This window comes from Portunus trituberculatus, chromosome 8, assembly GCF_017591435.1.
Source record: "Portunus trituberculatus isolate SZX2019 chromosome 8, ASM1759143v1, whole genome shotgun sequence".
NCBI classification, from domain to species: domain Eukaryota; kingdom Metazoa; phylum Arthropoda; class Malacostraca; order Decapoda; family Portunidae; genus Portunus; species Portunus trituberculatus.
In genome coordinates this window covers 2,352,501-2,372,446 of record NC_059262.1, presented here as the reverse complement: position 1 = coordinate 2,372,446, position 19,946 = coordinate 2,352,501, and the positions used below count along the sequence as shown (strand labels likewise).

General features: G+C 39.2%; 2 protein-coding genes and 1 long non-coding RNA gene across 4 annotated transcripts; 1 reads left to right on the top strand and 2 right to left on the bottom strand.

Moving 5' to 3' along the window:
* Nucleotides 1-3,265: 3,265 nt before the first annotated feature.
* On the bottom strand, nt 3,266-10,796 carry LOC123501024 (XK-related protein 6-like). Of its 2 annotated transcripts, none has more exons than XM_045249578.1 (9): nt 10,754-10,796; nt 9,091-9,297; nt 8,148-8,266; nt 7,865-7,966; nt 6,954-7,183; nt 6,337-6,492; nt 5,097-5,253; nt 4,343-4,506; nt 3,266-4,177 (listed from the first exon to the last, which is right to left on the bottom strand). In XM_045249578.1, exons 2-9 carry the CDS (start codon nt 9,214-9,216, stop codon nt 4,005-4,007), a joined length of 1,227 nt encoding a protein of 408 aa, XP_045105513.1. In that variant the 5' UTR covers nt 9,217-9,297; nt 10,754-10,796; the 3' UTR covers nt 3,266-4,004. The 2 variants fall into 2 exon arrangements, with proteins under 2 accessions (XP_045105513.1, XP_045105512.1); XM_045249577.1 differs by lacking the exon at nt 10,754-10,796 and adding an exon at nt 10,270-10,412.
* LOC123501025 lies at nt 10,729-12,553 on the top strand. Its single transcript, XM_045249579.1, has 4 exons — nt 10,729-10,852; nt 11,078-11,300; nt 11,629-11,719; nt 12,373-12,553. The coding sequence occupies exons 2-4, from the start codon at nt 11,215-11,217 to the stop codon at nt 12,514-12,516; spliced, it is 321 nt and encodes a 106-aa protein (XP_045105514.1). The 5' UTR covers nt 10,729-10,852; nt 11,078-11,214; the 3' UTR covers nt 12,517-12,553.
* A 382-nt stretch (nt 12,554-12,935) lies between these two features.
* On the bottom strand, nt 12,936-16,698 carry LOC123501023. The gene is made up of 3 exons (XR_006673534.1): nt 16,407-16,698; nt 14,923-15,121; nt 12,936-14,391 (listed from the first exon to the last, which is right to left on the bottom strand). It is a non-coding gene; the product is annotated as an uncharacterized LOC123501023 (long non-coding RNA).
* Between the last annotated feature and the right edge of the window lie 3,248 nt (nt 16,699-19,946).

Sequence of the window (19,946 nt, the reverse complement as noted above, 5' to 3'; positions counted from 1 at the left end):
GTGTGAAATCAAATAACTGACAATATCTAAAGAAAACAAACATCCTGCATTTGATGAAAGAGCATTTATAAGTAAAATAAAAGTAACTGATACTCAAGTTAGTGAGTAAAGGCTGGAACAAAATAACAAACATTTACACCTTCAAGAACTATTGCAAACAATAGTAAAAAATCAATAAATAAGTAAATAAGTGAATAAATGATGCTATGTAACTGTAAATTGAGCGATAGATGAGTGCATGAGCAATAAGTGGAATTACAACACTGAAATAACAAAGACAAAATAAATGAAATGAGGTAAGTAGATCAAAACAATACTGAGAAAGTGGGAATGTGCTCTAGTCATTCCTGTCGTCATCATTGTAAAAAAAAATAAAGATAAATAAAAATAAATAAAATAAATAAAAAAAAAAATAAAATAAATAGGATAAAATAAAAATATAATAAGTTAATAAATAAATGAATAAAATAAATAATGATAAACATGTAAAAAAAAAAAATAATAAATAACAATGATAACAAATGAAACAAAATTCAAATAAACTAATCATATCATCAATTACTAATACAATAAGTGAGAATACTGATCATTTCTCCCACACAATCCTCATCACCATCGTGCAGTGATCTGAAATACACGAGTAAAGAATAACGTACGTAAAAATAAAACTAAAATTAGATCAAAAAATAAATAATAACATCAATTACAAAAGTGAAAGGGTGAGAACGCTGATGATTCCAACTCTGTCATCTTCAACAAAACAGTGCGAGGATTTGAAATACGAATAAAAACGAATAAACAAATGGATGAATAAAAGTAATAAAACGACACATCTCATAACAAACAAATAAAAAGAATAACAATATCATCAATAACAAACGTAAAAAAAATAAATAAATTACGGTAAGTTGTGCCGTCACCCTAATGAAAACACACACACACACACACACACACACACACACACACACACACACACACACACAAACTATCACTAACTATAGACATGAAAAAATACAAATATACACAAAATCTGCCATCATAATAAACAAATGTGCAATAATCTTAAATACCTGAGGAAACCATATACTAAAACACCCTGTCAACAACTTCCACACTCTCAGTAAGCAATAACAAGGAAGTGTGTGGCGAGGAGGAGGTGAGGCATGGCACTGAGACACACTGGTCGGGAGAGATGAGGCACTGCAACACTAATACAAGCAGTGAAGTGTGAGAGGTGAGGCACTGCAACACTAATACAAGCAGTGAAATGAGGCAGTGAGAGAAGGTTGAGATGAGACACTGCAACACTAATACAAGCAGTGAAGTGAGGCAGTGAGAGTAAAATTGGGCAGTGAAGCATAATTTTCTTTTTCTGTCTTCTTTTTTTCTAATAACTATCATTTCATTTATTTTTTTCTTGGTTCAGTTAGTTTTTCCTTTTTTATCTTTTACTTACACTTTCCTTGTTGTTATGGTGGCAAGGAACCAAGACTCATCATGTCTCTATAGAACCAAAACTCACTGCATCTATATGAAAAATAAATAAATAAATAAATAAGAAAATATAAATAAAAAAGGGTAAAAAAGCTGTCTGAACCATACAAATATTAAAAAGGGAAAAAAAAAGTGATTATGCATAGTAAATAAAATAAAAAATAAATAAATAAGCTATAATGCCACGAAAAAAGACAGAAAGAAAGAAAAAAGATAATTGGTAATGTACAGCGAAGCAATAACTGTATGTAAGAATAAAAATTTGTGACGCATGTGTAGCGAAAAACACAACAAATGGCTCTTGCTCTGAGGGATGTGTGTGTGTGTGTGTGTGTGTGTGTGTGTGTGTGTGTGTGTGTGTGTGTGTGTGTGTGTGTGTGTGTGTGTGTGTGTGTATCACCTTGGGGCACCAAAACACACCCCTATAATACACTTACACACTGTTTACGACCTTTTGACACAGGGATACAGATTAAGTCACCACAGGCTGAGGTGAGAGTGTTGGCCATCTAGACTCAACACACTAACACACTGCTATACTCACCAAAAGTTTAAGTTACCACCATATGCAAACTTTTCACACCAGCATACTAAAATATTTTGTCATTACCACCAAAACTAATACTTGCAAACCTTTCACTGCAACACATCATCACTAACACACAAACACACTGTAGTCCACACCACCAAAATGAACACATGCAAACCTTTCACTGCAACACACCAACACACTAACACACTGTAGACATCATCCCCAAATCACCAACACATGCAAACTTTTCACACCAATACACTTCACACCAACACACTATTGTCCTCACCACCAAAACTAACATGCAAACCTTTCACTGCAACACACTAACATACCAACACACATCCTTCACACATTCACTTCTCAGACACTGGTTTTGTACGATGGTCTCTTAAAAAGCGGCTAAGAGAGAGACAGCTAACTATTTCTATTTTTTGTAGCTAAGAGATAAATATTAACTATCTCTAATTGTGTGGCTGAGAAAGAGAGAAAAATTAACCTTCTCTACTTTTGTGGCTATGAGGGACAAATATTATGTTTCTCTAATTGTGCAAAAGAGAAAAAATTAACTTTATTTTTGTGGGTAAGAGAGAAAATTAATGTCTTTCTCTAATTGTGTGGCTGAGAAAGAAAAAAAAAAAAAAAAAATAAATAAATAAAAAAACTTTCTCTATCTTTATGGCTACGAGAGACAAATATTATCTTTCTTTAATTGTGTGGCTGAGAAAGTGAAAAGAAAAACTAACCTTCTCTAGTTTTGTAGATAAGAGTGCAACACAACAGATCTTGAAGTACATGAAAACCTATAGGCCACTTCACTTCACCTACATCACCATCACCTCACCGTGGGAACATCAACGCACATCACACACCACACATCACATCACCACCTCAGAGATTCTCAAAGCCACCTATCCTTGCACTCTCTTGTTTGTTCTTTCTTTGTGATCCTTTGCTCCTCCATCCCAGTGTTCCTTTGGGCAGATCTAGGCTAATACTTATAAGATTTCATTGTGTTTGTTGTTCTCTATTTTGTTGCTTTGGAGAGGAAGAGGAGGAGGAGGAGAAGAAAAAGAAAAAGAAAGGAAAAGAAGAAAAAGAAAAAGAAGACAAAGAAACAACAAAAGAAAAAAATTCTTTAAAGGCACTTAGTTTGACACACACACACACACACACACACACACACACACACACACACACACACACACACACACACACACACACACACCTGTTTCTCCTTCAGTACCACTACTTTATCATAACACACTGACACGTATATACACACACACACACACACACACACACACACAGTCATATATATATAGTGTACAGAAAGACCACTCTCTCTCTAAATGCCTCACTTATCTAACTACATTATGAGCACAGACTCCTACATAAACATACAGTCACATCACACAGTCACATCTCGACTCACCAAACAAGAGTCATGTTTTGAAATGCCTTGTTCTCTCGCCATGACTGTTTTCAAAGACCACAGTGATCTTAAGTCGGTTTCCCATGAGTGTTTTTTTCATAACAGTTCAAAAATCATCTCTTCACTCTTACTAGAATCATGAGAACACCCTTGAAACTCTCATTAACCTTTTGTAAATGCCATTGAAAACCCCAATAACTTCCACTGCAGCCTGTCAAACTATTACTGGCATTATGAAAACATCCTTGAAAACCCCAATAACTTCCACTGCAGTCTGTCAAACTATCACTGGCACCATGAAAACATCCTGGAAAACCCCAATAACTTTCACTGCAGCCTGTCAAACTATCACTGGCACCATGAAAACACCCTTGAAAACCCCAATAACTTTCATTGCAGCCTGTCAAACTATAGAACCATGAAAACACCCTTGAAAACCCCAATAACTTTCACTGCAGCCTGTTGAAAGAGGTCACAGGTAAGACACTGAGATCTATGACACCACAGAGAGTAGAAATGACAGGTGTGGTGATGGCAAGGCTGCTATAGTTCTGTTTGGTTTGCCTGGTGTGTGTCCTCTGGTGGCTGTGTGAGGTTGTTTTGTTCCCCCGGCAGAGACAGTGTTGGCAGGGCATACTTGGTTGGGTGTAGCTGGGTGTAGTAGATGCCCATAAACACCAGGCCCACAGCAAAGGCCACGATGTGAAATACCACCGCTGAAATGGAGTTAGGGAAATATAAAGGTCTCAAGTAATTTATTTTCCTTCTCAATGCTTCATCTTTTTCTTTCCTTTTGCTTTATTTTGTGCTTTTTTTTGTTTATTTATTTTAATCATGTTTTTTGAAGTGTTTAGTTAATGGGGAGTGGTTCAGCAACTCACCAGGAATATAGTACCAAACAGCGGAGTCAGCATAGAAGAGGAACATCACCACCAGCACCACATTCTCAATCTCCCAAACGGTGTAGTAAGCCATGTACTTCCACCGCGTTGGCTCATCCTTGTAGTTGAGGAAGACGAAGATGTACACCACTCCAAACACCACGCTGGAGATATGGGGTGGGGGGTTAGGTTAGGTTAGGGCAGTGGCTTTCACCATGACCTTCTGGTAGGGTAGGCAATGGACTGCTCTTAGTGGGAGGGGAGGGCAGCATGGTTATCTTGAAAACTAGTATGTACTACCCAATATGTACCTAAAAAAATGGAAAATGACGAAAATAATGAAAAACAAAGACTTTATAATTTGAGTTTTGATAACAGTGTAGTCCATGACCTATTTACAGGAAATACAGGCCAGTGCTTACTCTCTTAAATCAAAATCTATTGCTAATAAAGTGTTCTGAAAAATATTCCACAAATGAAATATATTGTTAATAAAGTGTTATGAAAAATGGATTATAATAATTCAATTATCATTACACAATTGTGAAGGGCAGTGGGTCATGAGTACTTAGGGATGCCATATGTGGGTCATGGGTATAAAAAGGTTGAAAACTGGTGGCTTGATAGGATATGTTAGATTGGACTGATTTAGTTTGGTAGTTAAATCAGGTGGATAGAGTGTCTCACAAGTCACTCAGTCTTTCCTCTATGCAATCGCAACACCACCACCACCACCACCACCACTTGTCCTCACCTCATCAGAAACTCAGAGAAGATAGAGGTGCAAGCTTCCTTGAATGCACGAAACAGCAGGAGACAGATGGCCATGACTGCCCAGTGGCCCAGGCAGACCCACATCACCACCATCCGGAAGCAGGAGGCAAACAGCACCAGCGCCGTCACCCGAGCAGCTGACAAACAGTGAACATGAGACAGTAGTGATGGCGTTGTGGATAAGGTGGTGAGCATGGGACTGGGCAGACGCGTAGGTTTGAATCCCACCAAATACAGCCTTGAAACTTTGCCAATTGTCACATGGTTTAAAGTTACCTACATGTCACCATGATACCCAGGTTCTAGGTGGTTAAACCAAAGATGTGCTTGGGTGATGATATGGGCCTTAATATGCCCACCACTATAAATAAAACTGCCTGTGCCAATAATGGGTGGAAGCTTAACAGTGCTTCCAATGGTCTTCAAGTTACCTACAGGTGCTTTAGGCAAGTATATATATATATATATATATATATATATATATATATATATATATATATATATATATATATATATATATATATATATATATATATAAAATGAAACTCTTTGGTCTCTCACCACAACAATTTTGCTGGTTAGGTTAGCATACTTGTTTCTCATGTTTATAATGTAGAAATATTGTTAATCTATCACTGTAACCACACAAACACACTTAAAAAAAAAAAAAAAAAAAAACATCCTGAAATGCTTTGCTCTCTCACCACAACTAATTTCCAAGGCCACAGAGATGATTAGCTGAGTTCTCAAGGCCATTTCTCTTGTCAATAATGTAGAGATCTTGTTAATCTGTCACTAGAACCATAAAAAACATCCTTAAACACCCATATGCTGAAACACTTTGCTTTCTCACCATTATTATCCAAGTCAACAGAGATGATTGGCTGGGTTATCAAGACTGTTTCTCCTATTTGTATTGTAGAAATCTTGTTAACCTGTCACTAGAACCATAAAAACATAATTGAAAACCTCTTGTGATTTAATGATTATTTTCCAAGGCCACATAGAGGACTAGCTCAGTTTTCAAGAATATTTCCCCTATTTGTAATATAGAATTCTTGTTAATCTGTCACTAAAACTCCAAAAACACACTTAAACACCAATATTTTGAAATGCTTTGCTCTCTCACCATTATTTTCCAAGACCACAGAGAAGACTAGCCAGGCTCCCAAGACCATCTCTCCCTTAACCTGCAGTGTGTGAGCCGCTGAGTGCCTCACCTAGACAGAAAAGATGCCACAGGAAGATGACAGAGGAGCCTAGTAGGGAAATGTTGTTCTTCTCCAGCTGTGTGAAGCGGCAGCCACGTGCGTAGGCCATGACACCCCAGGCCAGGCTGACTAGTGAGGTGATCGACCCACAGAAGATAAGGTATCCTGGAGGGGAGAGAATGTTTTGTCATGATGATGCTAAGAGGAACACATGGCCATCTCTGTATCCTTTATAGATTAAACCTATGGAATCTTGGGCGTTTAAGAATGCAGGTTTAACTTTCACTTGAACCTGTCAAACTACTACTGGCACCATGAAAACACTCTCATAAATCTCTGTAACTTCCACTATAGCCTGTCAAACTATCATCAGCACCATGGAAACACCAATAACTATTACTGCAGCCTGTCAAACTCTAGAACCATGAAAGCACCGTTGAAAACCCCAATAATTTCCACTGCAGCCTGTCAAACTCTAGAACCATGGAAACACCCTTGAAAACCCCAATAACTTCCACTGCAGCCTGTCAAACTATAGAACAATGAGAACACCTTTGAAAACTCCATTAACTTCCACTGCAGTCTGTCAAACCACCACCCCATGAAAATAGACACAAAATACTTACGTGTAGTCTTTCCATATTTTGAGGAATCATCAGCTGCCTGGATCTGGGTGAGGATGTACAGCTGAAGGATTAACTGAGGTGCTGACTCCATGAAGCACTCAAACATGCGCAGGAACACAGAGTCAGCGTCCTCATAAAGCATCCAAGTGTAAAACTGCTTCTGGCGTTGTGTGTCCCCTCGCTTCCAATACATTCTGCTTTTCAGGCCAAATTTCAGTGTGTCATAGTACCTGTGTGAGAATATTGAGACTGTATGATAGGTAGGTGCTCCTCAGTGCCTGGTGTCTTGTTCCCACAGCTTGTAACATGGTATAGTGAAAGCTGGGAGTGTTTTCAAGGTTCTGGTGATAGTTTGACAAGCTGCAGAGGAAGTTATTGGGGTTTTCAAGGGTGTTTTTGTTGTTCTATAGTTTGACAGGCTGTAGTGAAAGTTATTGGGGTTTTCAAGGGTGTTTTCAAGGTTCTATAGTTTGACAGGCTGCAGTGGAAGTTATTGGGGTTTTCAAGGATGTTTTCATGGTTCTAGAGTTTGACAGGATGCAGTAGAAGTTATTGGGGTTTTCAAGGGTGTTTTTGTGATTCTATAGTTTGACAGGCTGGAGTGGAAGTTATTGGGGGTTTTCAAGGGTGTTTTCATGGTTCTAGAGTTTGATAGGCTACAGTGGAAGTTATTGGGGTTTTCAAGGTTCCAGTGATAGTTTAACATTGATAGTTTTTGGCACTCCAAGATTACAGTGATAGCTTGACAGGGTGATGTAAAAGTTACTGGAATTTTTTAGGGCATTCTCATGGTTGTAGTGCTAAGTTTACGTGCAGAGGTGTGGTATAAGTTACACGGGTTTTCAAAGACATTGGTATTTATTCTACATATCTACTTATTCACTCCCTCACTTCCTCCAGCCCAGTGTTACCTTACGAGTGGGCCGAGCTGAAGCAGGAGGAAGAAGATACGGGCCACCCATTTGAACTTTGAGGCGGGTGGACCATTGTCATTGGCCATGTCCTTGATGTACCTGAAGGACCAACAAGGACATGTGAGAGAGAGAGAGAGAGAGAGAGAGAGAGAGAGAGAGAGAGAGAGAGAGAGAGAGAGAGAGAGCTAACCTAATGAACTGACACATCTACATCCATAATTAAGATATTGATTCAGTTATATACACACACACATACACACACACACACACACACACTGACCAGCGCAGAGAGACCACCATGATGGCCAGGGAGGAGGAGCCCATGAAGATGATGGTGAGGGTGAACCAGGCATAGTCATCGTGGTGCCAGTGGTTGTAAGCCGCCCCGATGTCAAAACCCTGCCAGTGACATGTGACATCACCTTACTGTCTTACATAAAAAATACAGCAAGCTCACCCACTTCAACAGCTAAGACAGCATAACCTAATTCAACCAGACCTAACCTAACAAATTCAACTTTAACCTAACCAAACTCAACTTGACCAAAGCTTAAACTATGCATTTAAAACACAACTCAAGCCCAACCTAATCTAACCTAACCTAACCTAATCCAGTCTTACCCAACCCAAGCAACCAAACTTAACAGAAGGCAACCAACCCGACCTAACATTTTAACTCTATGGGGATTAGCACCCTAGTACGTTTTTTTTATTGTATATCTATTTCTTATTCTTCCTAGCCAGTATAACTTCTACATAAAATAAATCAATAAACCAATAAATAAACTAAAATGAATAAATAAATAAACAAGTAAAAAAAAAACTAACATAATTTATCCTAACCTAACTAAATCCAGTTAAATAAATAAAGGAATAAAAAAGTAAAAAAAAAAATAAATAAATAAAAATATCTTAATGTAACTCGTCCCAACCCAATTTTTTACCCCCAACAGCACAACCATCACCCAGTAAAAAAAAAAAAGAAAATAAATAAATAAAAGTTACCTAACCAAACTTAACCTAACCTAACCTAACCAAAACTTTACCAGCACCCCTACATACTTCACCTTGTAAAAATAATAAATAAAAAAAATAGAATAAAAAATAAATAAATAGATAACAAAAATAAATACATAAATAAATAAAAAATAAGCAGAAGAAATCCCTATATTTAACTCGCCCTAATCTAACCTCTACCACCACCAGCGCAACCCTCCCCTCACCCAGTCCAGGAGCAAGGTGCTGATACTGAAGGTGACGAACATGATATCAATGACTCTGTAGATGTAATAGTTCGGGGGAAAGTCGACCTCATCCTCGCTGCCGTCCAGGATTGAGTTTTGTGCCATCCTGCAGCGCCCCACCACCTCCCCTCACCCCGCTGCTGGTCCCGGTACTGCCACCCTTGGTTCTCCGCTCCTCGACGCCGCCTGGGGAAAGTGGCCATTAAAGGTTAGGTTAGGTTTGATAAGTTTTTTTTTATTAGATTAAGTTAGAATAAGAAAAGAAAAAAGAAGTTTGGTTATGTTAGGTCCAACTTGTGTTTCTTTTAGTTTTTTAGAATTCTTTTGTCAGAATTGTTGATTATAAGATTTACAATTCTCTCTCTCAGGTTATGTTAAGTTTGTGTGTGTTTTGATAGTTCTTTTTGTTTAGTTATTCTGTTACTATTATTATTATGATTGTAAGATAACATTCACTCTCTCTCTCTCTCTCTCTCTCTCTCTCTCTCTCTCTCTCTCTCTCAATCAAACGAAGTGGGGATTATATTATATAAGGCTTGTGTTTCTTTTTTTTTAATAATTTCCTTGTTCAATTGTTCTATTCTTGACAGATTTTGCTCTTCTTTACTTTATTTGAGTAAAAGGATTGTTATTGTCATTATTATTATTGTAACACACACACACACACACACTCTCTCTCTCTCTCTTGAACATTTAAAAACCCATATAATACACACACATTACTTCGCACAAATATGTTTAGTTTCACGAGTATTATATTGTATAAGAACAAGAGCACTTCCCACACTCCCCAGCTGTGTATTGGTGGCGTGGAGACAACCAATAATAAACAATACCAAATAACTAAACAAATCCACTAAAAACAATTATTTCTTTATCATTTTTTCTCCCTCTCCTTTCTTTGTTTTACCAACTTTTCTTTCTCATTTTGTACTCATTCTTTTCTTTCTCTCTCCTTTCTTTATTTGCTCACTTCTCTTTCTCTCTTTTTGTACTCACTTTTCCTTTCTCTCTCTCTCTCTCTCTCTCTCTCCTTCCTTTATTCACTAACTTTTCTTTCCCTCACTTGCTGTACTCTTTCTTCCTCTCTCTCTCCTTTCTTCATTCACTTAATCTCACTCATCTCTTTCTATTCTTCTCCTTTCTCCATTCACTTACGTTATATCTCCCTTTCTTCTCTCTCCCTGTATGATTCCTCGTTTATCTTCTTATGTCCAATTATTCTCGTTTTTTCCTCTATTTACTTCCCTCACTTGACTGACACATGCTTTCTCTCTTTCTTTTTCTCGGGTGTTTGTTTTGACAAGCCAAGCAGTCGTTGCCAACAGTTTCTATTTTTTTTTTATTTATTTATTTATTTTCATTTCTTCCATTTCCGTATGGGCAATAACATTATACGCTAAAGATAAATTTGCCAGATTAAAATCACTGTAAATGAGAGAGAGAGAGAGAGAGAGAGAGAGAGAGAGGGGTGGCCCGGGGGGACTTTATAGTTCATTCACAAAGCAGCCCACACACTAGACAGGACACGCGCTGCGGCATGTGTCTCGGCACAAGCGTGACTGTCTGTCCCATCACTCCTATGTGTTGCAAGACACGTCACAACACTGTCCCAGAACAACCTAGAGTCCTCCACCCTCACCTCTTGGAAGGCGCGGCAGGGCTTCCAGGAGGCGTGTCGGAGCTCTGACTCAGGACGGAGAAGAGAAGACAGGCACATTTCAGCCTTCTCTCCCTTGTTGTGCGGACATTTCTCAACAACCTGCTTGTCAATCAAGGAATAAATATAATTTCTAATAGATATCAAATAACCATAAATTATTCTACTAATTGTACATAACACACAAAACCACGTGTAACTATCTGATCCTAGAATTAAGCAAATCATTATCTGTGTGTGGAAAAATCTCCTTCCACGTGACTTTTAGCTGGAAAAGACAAAATTCTATCATTATTTGCCCAACAGACCCATCACAGGAACACTGTATATATCAACTAATAACCCGCCCTTGAAGAACAAACGAGTTACCATGGTGACGGTTGTGTTGTCCCCGAGGCTGGGAAAGGGAAATTGCGAAGTGAGAAGGAAGGAGCAGCAACTGGATGGAGCCAGGAAGGCAGGAAGCAATGGAGGCGGAGAGGCGGTTCATTAGTAAAATGGATGCAATCAAGAAGAAAAGAGAGCAACTGTGAGTGAGAGATGAGCGGTGGAGATGATAGTGGCATGGAAAGTCTTGGGGGAGGATAAGAGGAGAGAAAGGAAAAACGAAAAAAAAAAAAAAAAAAGGCAAGGAAGGGTGAGAAGAGGGAGGGAGAAAAAAGGAAGAACTGAAGGAAAGAAAAAACGAGACAATAGGCAAACCTTAATATAAGAGAGAGAGAGAGAGAGATTTGCTGGTATCTCGTTAAGGTTAGCGTTAAGTACTACAACTACCAGTTTTTCATATATATTTTTCCCCTTAAACAATGTGTATGGTATAGATTATTTTCTTTACTTAATTATTACTTGTGTTGCAGAGAGACCACAAGGCGAGAAATGGCCAGCCAGCATGAAGGGTATATCATGACGCGGTCACAAGCAATACAGCGCAACTCAAGATTAGTGCAGGTTAGAATTACATGAATTAATAGCTACACGTATTCAGAAAACACTGCTTTCTCACCACGGCTATTTACCGAGGCCACATAGACGATTAGCTGGGTTTTCAAGTGTTTTTCCTTTTCACAGAGAAATTTTGTTAATCTTTCAAATGTAGATATATCACTTTGCCATTGCTATTTTTGAAGGCCACAGCAGATGATTAGCCGTGGTTTCAGGAGCGTTTTCCAAGTTCATACGCAAAAAAATTGCCACAGATTGTTCAGTAAAATCCCACTTTTTATGCAAGAGGGAAACTTACCAAGGGCAACAAAATAAAAAGGCCCACTTGAATGCAAGCCCCCTCAAACAATATTTGAATCCCTCATATATTTTTACTTTTTAACTTTATAAATGTTACCTTTACGATCTCCCCTCTTCCTCCTCCCTCCAGCACTACCGTCGCTTCCTTCTCTCCCACCACTATCACAGCCACAACTTCCACGAGCCCATAATTATAAACCGCCAGTTATTTTTTCACCACTAATTCAACCATCCCCTCCTCCTCCGGCTCTCGAATAATAACAGTAATGATAACGACGGTAACGCTAATACCCGTTACCATGAAACAACAGGGGTAATAATAACAGAACTAACAGTAACAGCCAAACGCTCTCACGCAGGAGGTGCAAAGAGAGGTAGCCCAAATGCGAACTGTGCTCTCCTCGCCTCTGCTGCCTCACCTGCTGCGCCTCAAAGAAGCCTACCTCTCCCCATCCTCCTCTTCCAGCAGAGCCAAGCACACATCAGCAACTGTTGTCTCGTGAAGCTTCCTCTTCCTCTTCTATATATATATATATATATATATATATATATATATATATATATATATATATATATATATATATATATATATATATATATGTTTCATGACTGAAACATAGGTAAGAAGGGAAGACTTTCTATTTTTGTCTTTTATTGTTTCATTTTCATTTTTAAGATGTGTTTCCATGTCTGAAACAATAAAAGGCTATTATATATTTTTCTTTTCTTGTCATATCCAGTTTAATCTTTAATTACCCTCTAATGCAAATTTTATATATATTTTTTTGGAAACAATTTCAATCTGCTATGTGTACATTATACACATACACACACACACACACACACGTATAATTATGTATCTGGTGCTTCTATAACAAGTATACATGCCAAAATATTTATAAAAGGAAACAAAGACTGATTCTTCTCTCTTCTGCAGTTGCTTCACCTCAACAACCACCTTTATTTCTTACTGATACAAAAATAGAGCACACATAAACAACACAAACACACATCTGGTATCCACAGGTGATATCACAAGCACTGCACAGAAACGCATGTCACTGTCTGCCTGAGTCACTGCACCCTACGTCCCTCTACCAACCCCCAATCCTCAACCACCACTACCATAGATAAAATATTATCTAAAAACTCAGATGATAATTTTACATATAAAATAATATTGTCTAAGAACTTGATATTTTTATATGCCAGTTTAGTCATAAAGAATAAAATATTTTTGTCATTGCTTTATATTGGCACATTGTTACAAGACACAGGCAGCTCTAGCCCTTGGTGCATGACAGTCTAGATCCCAGCTGGTTGGTTGTCATGGCACTGGCAGTGGTTGTCTTTATATGTTCCCCATTTTTCATTACAAATTTATTTTCCATTTCCTGTATGTCCTCTATGTATTGTTTTCACAGGTATAAGTTATTTTCTTGTTCTAGGTGACCATTCAGTGAGTTGGGTGCTTTTTTGGGGCAGGGTTTACTCTGGCTGGCTTAAACCTATGCTGAAGATTGCTTTACATGATAGAGGAACAGAACTGCATTGCAACTTAATGATCTGTACTAGCAGCCACACTCATACTAAGGTGTCTTTTTTTTGTAGCCATCCAGGTAAGTAAAAGTCTGCTGCATATCACTATTCCCTTATAGTAGTGCTGGTGGTGAGCTACACAGGTGGACACTAAGGGGGCAGTCTTGAGAAGTACAACTGCACCTCCCTTGGCTGCCATAACACAACTTTGCTTCAACACTTCAGGTCTTCAGTCAAGTGTTTGTCTCTCATCTTATTGACCTGCTGGCAATCTAGTCACAAACCCCAGGTCATTAATAAGACCATATAAGAGAACAGTGAGAGAAGACGTTCAATACAGTGGAAGAGAAAACAGTGCATATCTTATTTGTATCTTTTAAGATGATCAAAGTAAACTGAGGGAAGACACAATGGAAGCGAATATAATATGTTATTTATACCATCACTTCCACTGTGCTGTGTGGTCTTTCCTTGGCCTCACATCCTCTAATCTGCTGGCAGTCCTTACAACACCTGGTCAGTAACACACTCCAGTAGGTCAGGGAAGAGTGAGAAAAAGGCAGGACACTCAGCACAGTTATGCACCTCACCTGGTGAAGTGAATTGAACATGTTACCTCACTGCAATCACTGTATAATGCAAACATCTTTTAATTGATATTTTTGATTGTATGAATACCCAACAGTATCTTGAACAAAGTCCAGCACTCAGTGTCAGCACCTCAGCCTGCTCTGGCCACAGTAAGACTGAGGCAATGCTGCACAGGTGCATTCTGCTGTCCAGAGAGGGGGTAGTGGTGGTGGTAGCCTTTCCCATCCTGGGGGTGTGCCCTCACCCGCCTGGCGTGTGGAGACGGGAGAAAATGGTGAGAGTGTGGTGGAGAAGAACAGTGGACAAGGGGGAAAGGTTGTAATGGAAATGAGATCTTCAATGATGATGATGATGACATGAAACAGAGACAAGTCTGTAAGGGATGCTGGATAATTGAGAGAGAAAAGAAGCTTTTTAATAAAGTTAATTTCTTGTTTTAATTTTTTCCAATTATGTATGGTCATTGACAAGTAGGCATTGTATTCTAACATCCTACAAATTGCCACACATGATGCAGTGTCCCACTGCAAGGCAAAGCACTTCAACACTCATGTCATTTTATATAACCTGTGAGACCATAAGGTGCACCAGTGGAGCAAGCCAGTGCAACCCTCACCTGTCTGGCTGAGATCATAGCAGTCCTACAGGTGACCAAAACCTGAACATGGCATGGCAGGACCTCAACCTGTGCTGACTTGTCCAAACACCAACTCTTTGGAATATCAAAACACTTGGAGTCCACACACCACACCATACACCGCTCACTACTCACCACTTACCACACACGCAAGGATGGCGGCGGCAGACTCACAGCATCACGCCATCAGTCTCGTCTTATCTTCCGGCTGGCTCGAGGTCTGCTGGGGCGGTTGGTTTCCTCCCCGGCTACCCCTGATGACCCACCCTCCTGTTGGTTGCCAAACAGCTCCCGCACAAAGCTGAAGCGGGAGAGGAAGAGCCGCCACACTGCATACCACCCTGAGGGATGGGACAGGAAAATACTCACAATTCAGGTAGTAATATTGATGCTACAACACAAATGAGCTTACAACACTAGGATTTAATATCACTGATAGTAAAATTGTGAATATTCTCATACTAACACTAATTCTTAATGGTGTATAACTGGAAAGTAAAATTGTAACTATTTAGTGGAATGAGCTTATAAAATGGTATACTAACACTATTTCTTTCAAGGGTATGACTTGTAATGCCAAGCATGGCACAAAGTGACAATATTGGTGTGGAGGGTTAGGGGGAAGGGATGTGAAGGGAGTGCAAAAATAACCCTCGCATCAAACTAATGTCACTTCAGCTAGTGTTGTCCTGGGCAAGCATACATTAGATTAGGTTAAGTTAAGCCTGACTACTTAACCAAGCCGAACCTAACCTAGCATACATTAGGTTAGGTTAAATCTGGCTACTTAATTAACTGAGCCAAACCTAACCTGATACAAATTAGGTTAGGTCAGGTTACATCCAGCTTCTTAGCCAAGCCTAACCTCTCCATCCCTTGGTAAGCAGAGTGACCTTAAGGTTATTCAATACATAGCTCCATAAACTGAGGAAGTGGAGTTTTTGGACAGAGAACACAAAAGTGGTAACTTTATGATATTTGATTGGAGATGCTAACTTGAAAATAGGCAATCCTAACCTCACCTGACCTAACATAAACTAACCTAACAAAATAACGTAACCTGATCTAAACTAACCTAAGCTACAAACATCACCTGACAAATATTCCCTGCATCACAGAAACAATTACTAAGCACTATATATTTCAATAGTGTCTTGATATCCATAACAGTAATACAAACCATACTTTTAAATGTGTAGAGTGCTATGGTTCTCTCCGAAAATAATACTAATAACACTAACACGAGAACAGACAGGCCAAATACACACACACACAATATACATAAGTAGGTTAGGTGTGGTCTAAACTTTAGTGAATTAATTTCACTAGTAATCCCTTATTGTGTATATTATAAAAGAAACTATTTTTTGCCTAGAAACAAACATTCAGTCTAAATTACAAGCTAAAATTACTGGAACCTACACACACACAGTTTTCTTCATAGAATTGAATAAAGGGAACAAGCTTAAAGTGAAAAAATCGTGAAAACCAAAACTGCCCATACTTTTAAGAAGAAACTGGGTGAATATAGACATGAGATACTGAGACTACTTCCCCGCCCACCCAATAACCACAACTAAGTAAATAAACACTCATATACACCTAAAAACACCACACAATACTCACCCAGCGCCACAAAGGCCACCAAACACGCCAGGGACACCACCACAGTGACGACCCCCACAGCTAGGTCACGTCCTTCCATCACGACCTCTCTCTCCTCTCCCTTCTTTCTCCTCTCATGACCTCACCACCCACTCCACACCGCAGCTCAGCAGATCATCCACTCCTTTCCCTTCATTTATGACCGCCAGACAAGGGGTAGGGGCTTCAAAGTGCTATAAAAGGACGTCGTGGGATCAGGTTGCCTTGTGTTGTTACTTTGCTTTCCTCGGAAGTTTATGTTAGTATGCCCTACATTTTTTTTTTCCTACTTAGTTCTCTTCTCTTTTTTATTATTGTTTTTTCTTTTCGTTTTTTTTTATATAGTTGTTATATATTTTATTAACATCTTTTAGTTATTTATATCTCCCTGTTCTTCCTTTGTGTTCTATCGTCTCTTTTCTATCACCTATAATTTTTAGTCTGTGTATTCCTCTTTTCGTAACAGTTAACATCTCTATTTATTTATTTATTTTTCTTCCGCCTATATCTTCTTTTTTTTTTATCTTTTCCCCATTAGTATATATGTGAATAAATAAATAAATTCGAGAAGATGGTTGCCGAGAGGAGCAGAAACCAACAGCAATATGCCTTGAAACCATATCCTAGAACGCTCCACACCTTCTATTATTGCCTTAAGTCGTGTCTAGCAGGGTCTATGTGGCTGATATCCCAACCAGAGTAAGCACGATCATCACTTGTCATTATAAACTTATACAGCACATCATTACGTAGTACTATGATCTATTTTATCCAGAAAACTTCAAACCTCCAAATACCGCCACTCAAGTCCCGCACAATAAGCAAATATTATCTTGCAGTCTAACTTCTTTAAGTAAAGACTGCCAGAGATAGGTTACTATAGCTGTTCTAACCAAATTTTCAGTGGTAAAATGTTCACTATTAACTAAAAAGAAGAGAGATAAATAAAGGATCGAAGAAAGGAAGGAAAAAAAAAAAAAAAAAAATAGATAAATTTAAGGAAGGAAAATCTCGTATAGGCGTTCCATATTAAGATTTCGATGTTTTCTTTTTCTTTCTTTCTTTTTTTTCTGTGAGTTGATCGTTCAGATGCTTTTGGCGTGTGTGTGTGTGTGTGTGTGTGTGTGTGTGTGTGTGAGAGAGAGAGAGAGAGAGAGAGAGAGAGAGAGAGAGAGAGAGAGAGAGAGAGACACTCGCCTATTTATTCTTTAGTCTCAGTCTCCATTCCACCTAATATTTTTCCAGCCATGGATTGCTGTGTGAGCCTGGAAAGCTTGTATCCCGGAGTAACAGTTTGTAAGCTCTCAGTCTAGAAACTACGGCAAAGGGATTCATTAGTGCCTTTAAGCGTTTTTCAAGAACTGAACAAGATTATTACACACCAATAACTAACTGCTGAGAGAGAGAGAGAGAGAGAGAGAGAGAGAGAGAGAGAGAGAGAGAGAGAGAGAGAGAGAGAGAGAGAGAGAGCGTTCAGAATTTTAATGGCCACAGTTTCTGAAGCTGTATAAAGTCGTCAAATAGTTAGGCACAATGGATATGGAAACGCATCATGGTACAGAAGGGATTAAGACAGTTTGGGATATTACATTACCTTCACTTGGCACTTGGAGCGAGGGAGGAGAGGCAAGGCAAGAACGCAACACGCAAGCCAGCCAGCCAGGGAGACACGGAGACCCCAGTGAACTATGAGTGAGGTAGAGACGAGACGGGAGAACTAAACTAGTGGAGTGGGTAGTGAGGCGACCACTGTAGCTTGGTTCACCTGGGGAGCGTTGCCCAGGTAACCAACACACACACACACACACACACACATACTTACTATCTGGAAGCTTTACCAAATCTCTCCACTCATTACTCCGACTTTCTCATCTGTCTGTTGTGAAAGCTAAAAGGAATGTTGAATTAGGATTATGAGAGAGAGAGAGAGAGAGAGAGAGAGAGAGAGAGAGAGAGAGAGAGAGAGAGAGAGAGAGAGAGAGAGAGAGAGCTATTCCATTCACGTGCAGCGATACAAGTGGAAATATGTAATAGGTGAAAACAATTTGATGTGTAGGCATTGTTTTCAGTAAGATCTCAAGCACACACAGTGACTTGCATACACTTATTCATTGGGGTTAACTATAGTATCAAAGCTATTTAGGGTGTGCGTTGCCGTAACCCCTTCAGTACCAGGACGCGTTTCCCTATGCATTCTGCTATTTGGTGATTTTATACAGCTTCAGAAACTTATGTGGGGGATAAACTCTCAATCTATCTCTGTGGGCACTGTTGTCATTAAGATTTCCAGCACTGAATTACCGCCATGCACTCAGTTATGGGCGTCTGAGTGAGTCGAGTCTAATCCCTTAAGTGGCATTTTTACGATAGTTTGTGTGTGATTAGATGATTTTGCTTACAATAAGAAGGGTCTACGGTGTCAGAAATTAATGGCCAGTTTTCACTATTTTAATCCCCACATAAGTTTGTGAAGCTGTATAAAATCATTGAGTAATAGCCAGAATAAATATGAAAACACGTCATGTTACTGCAGGGGTTAACACGGCGGGGCGAGGCGAGGCGATAGAGGCACCTTGCTTTGCTCCGGGCTATGTGTTTCCTACATATAATAGCTTCCCCTTGCTCAATAAGCGTTAAGAATAGGACACATTTCGCTATACGCTATTACTTGCAGTTTGTGTTGACAGACTATGATAATAAAGAGGGACGCCAGAGATAAAACGTATACAGAACGGTGAAATAACGACACACACACACAGTCTCAGTCCTATCCGAAGATCGCTCTATGAGCTCTGAGCTTGCTCCGTAATGGGGAAGGCTGGCTGGGTGACTACCGGGCGACCATAGTGAATTACACACACACACACACACACGCTAAGTACCATGAAAGAAAATGACACACACACACACACACACACAGCACACACACACACACAACACCCTCCAGCTGGGAGCTGGGTGTCAGTGGTTCCAGGTGGTGGGCTCTCCCATAACGAAATATAAGGCAACACACACACACACACACACACACACACACACACACACACACACACACACACACACACACACACACACACACCACCCACCCCACACCCTCGGGCTGGAGCCAGGTATCGGCCTGGGTCCAGCAGGGGTGGGTGGTCGGCCCTCTTGATGACGTCACATATATTCGTTACGCAAATCATTTTGAAAATGAAGATTCCCAAAAAGGCAGCTGGATACGAATGTTATAAAAATTCTGACTCGTTATCAATCGAAACTAACTTCTAAAATACAAAAACATTGCCGAGAAAGGAATAATAAAAATAACTCAAAAATATACTAAATAAAGTATTAGAACTTTGACTTGCTTAAACACAATTTCAAAGCCCACCAATTTCATTCAACTGAATCGATAACGTTTTTCAAAAATTATGACTATCATTTCGATATATCAAAACCTGGCAACTCGCCCTATTAGAAAAATAATATTTAAAAAATGACGTTGTTTACAATATTAACAGGACTACATATCATTCTTAA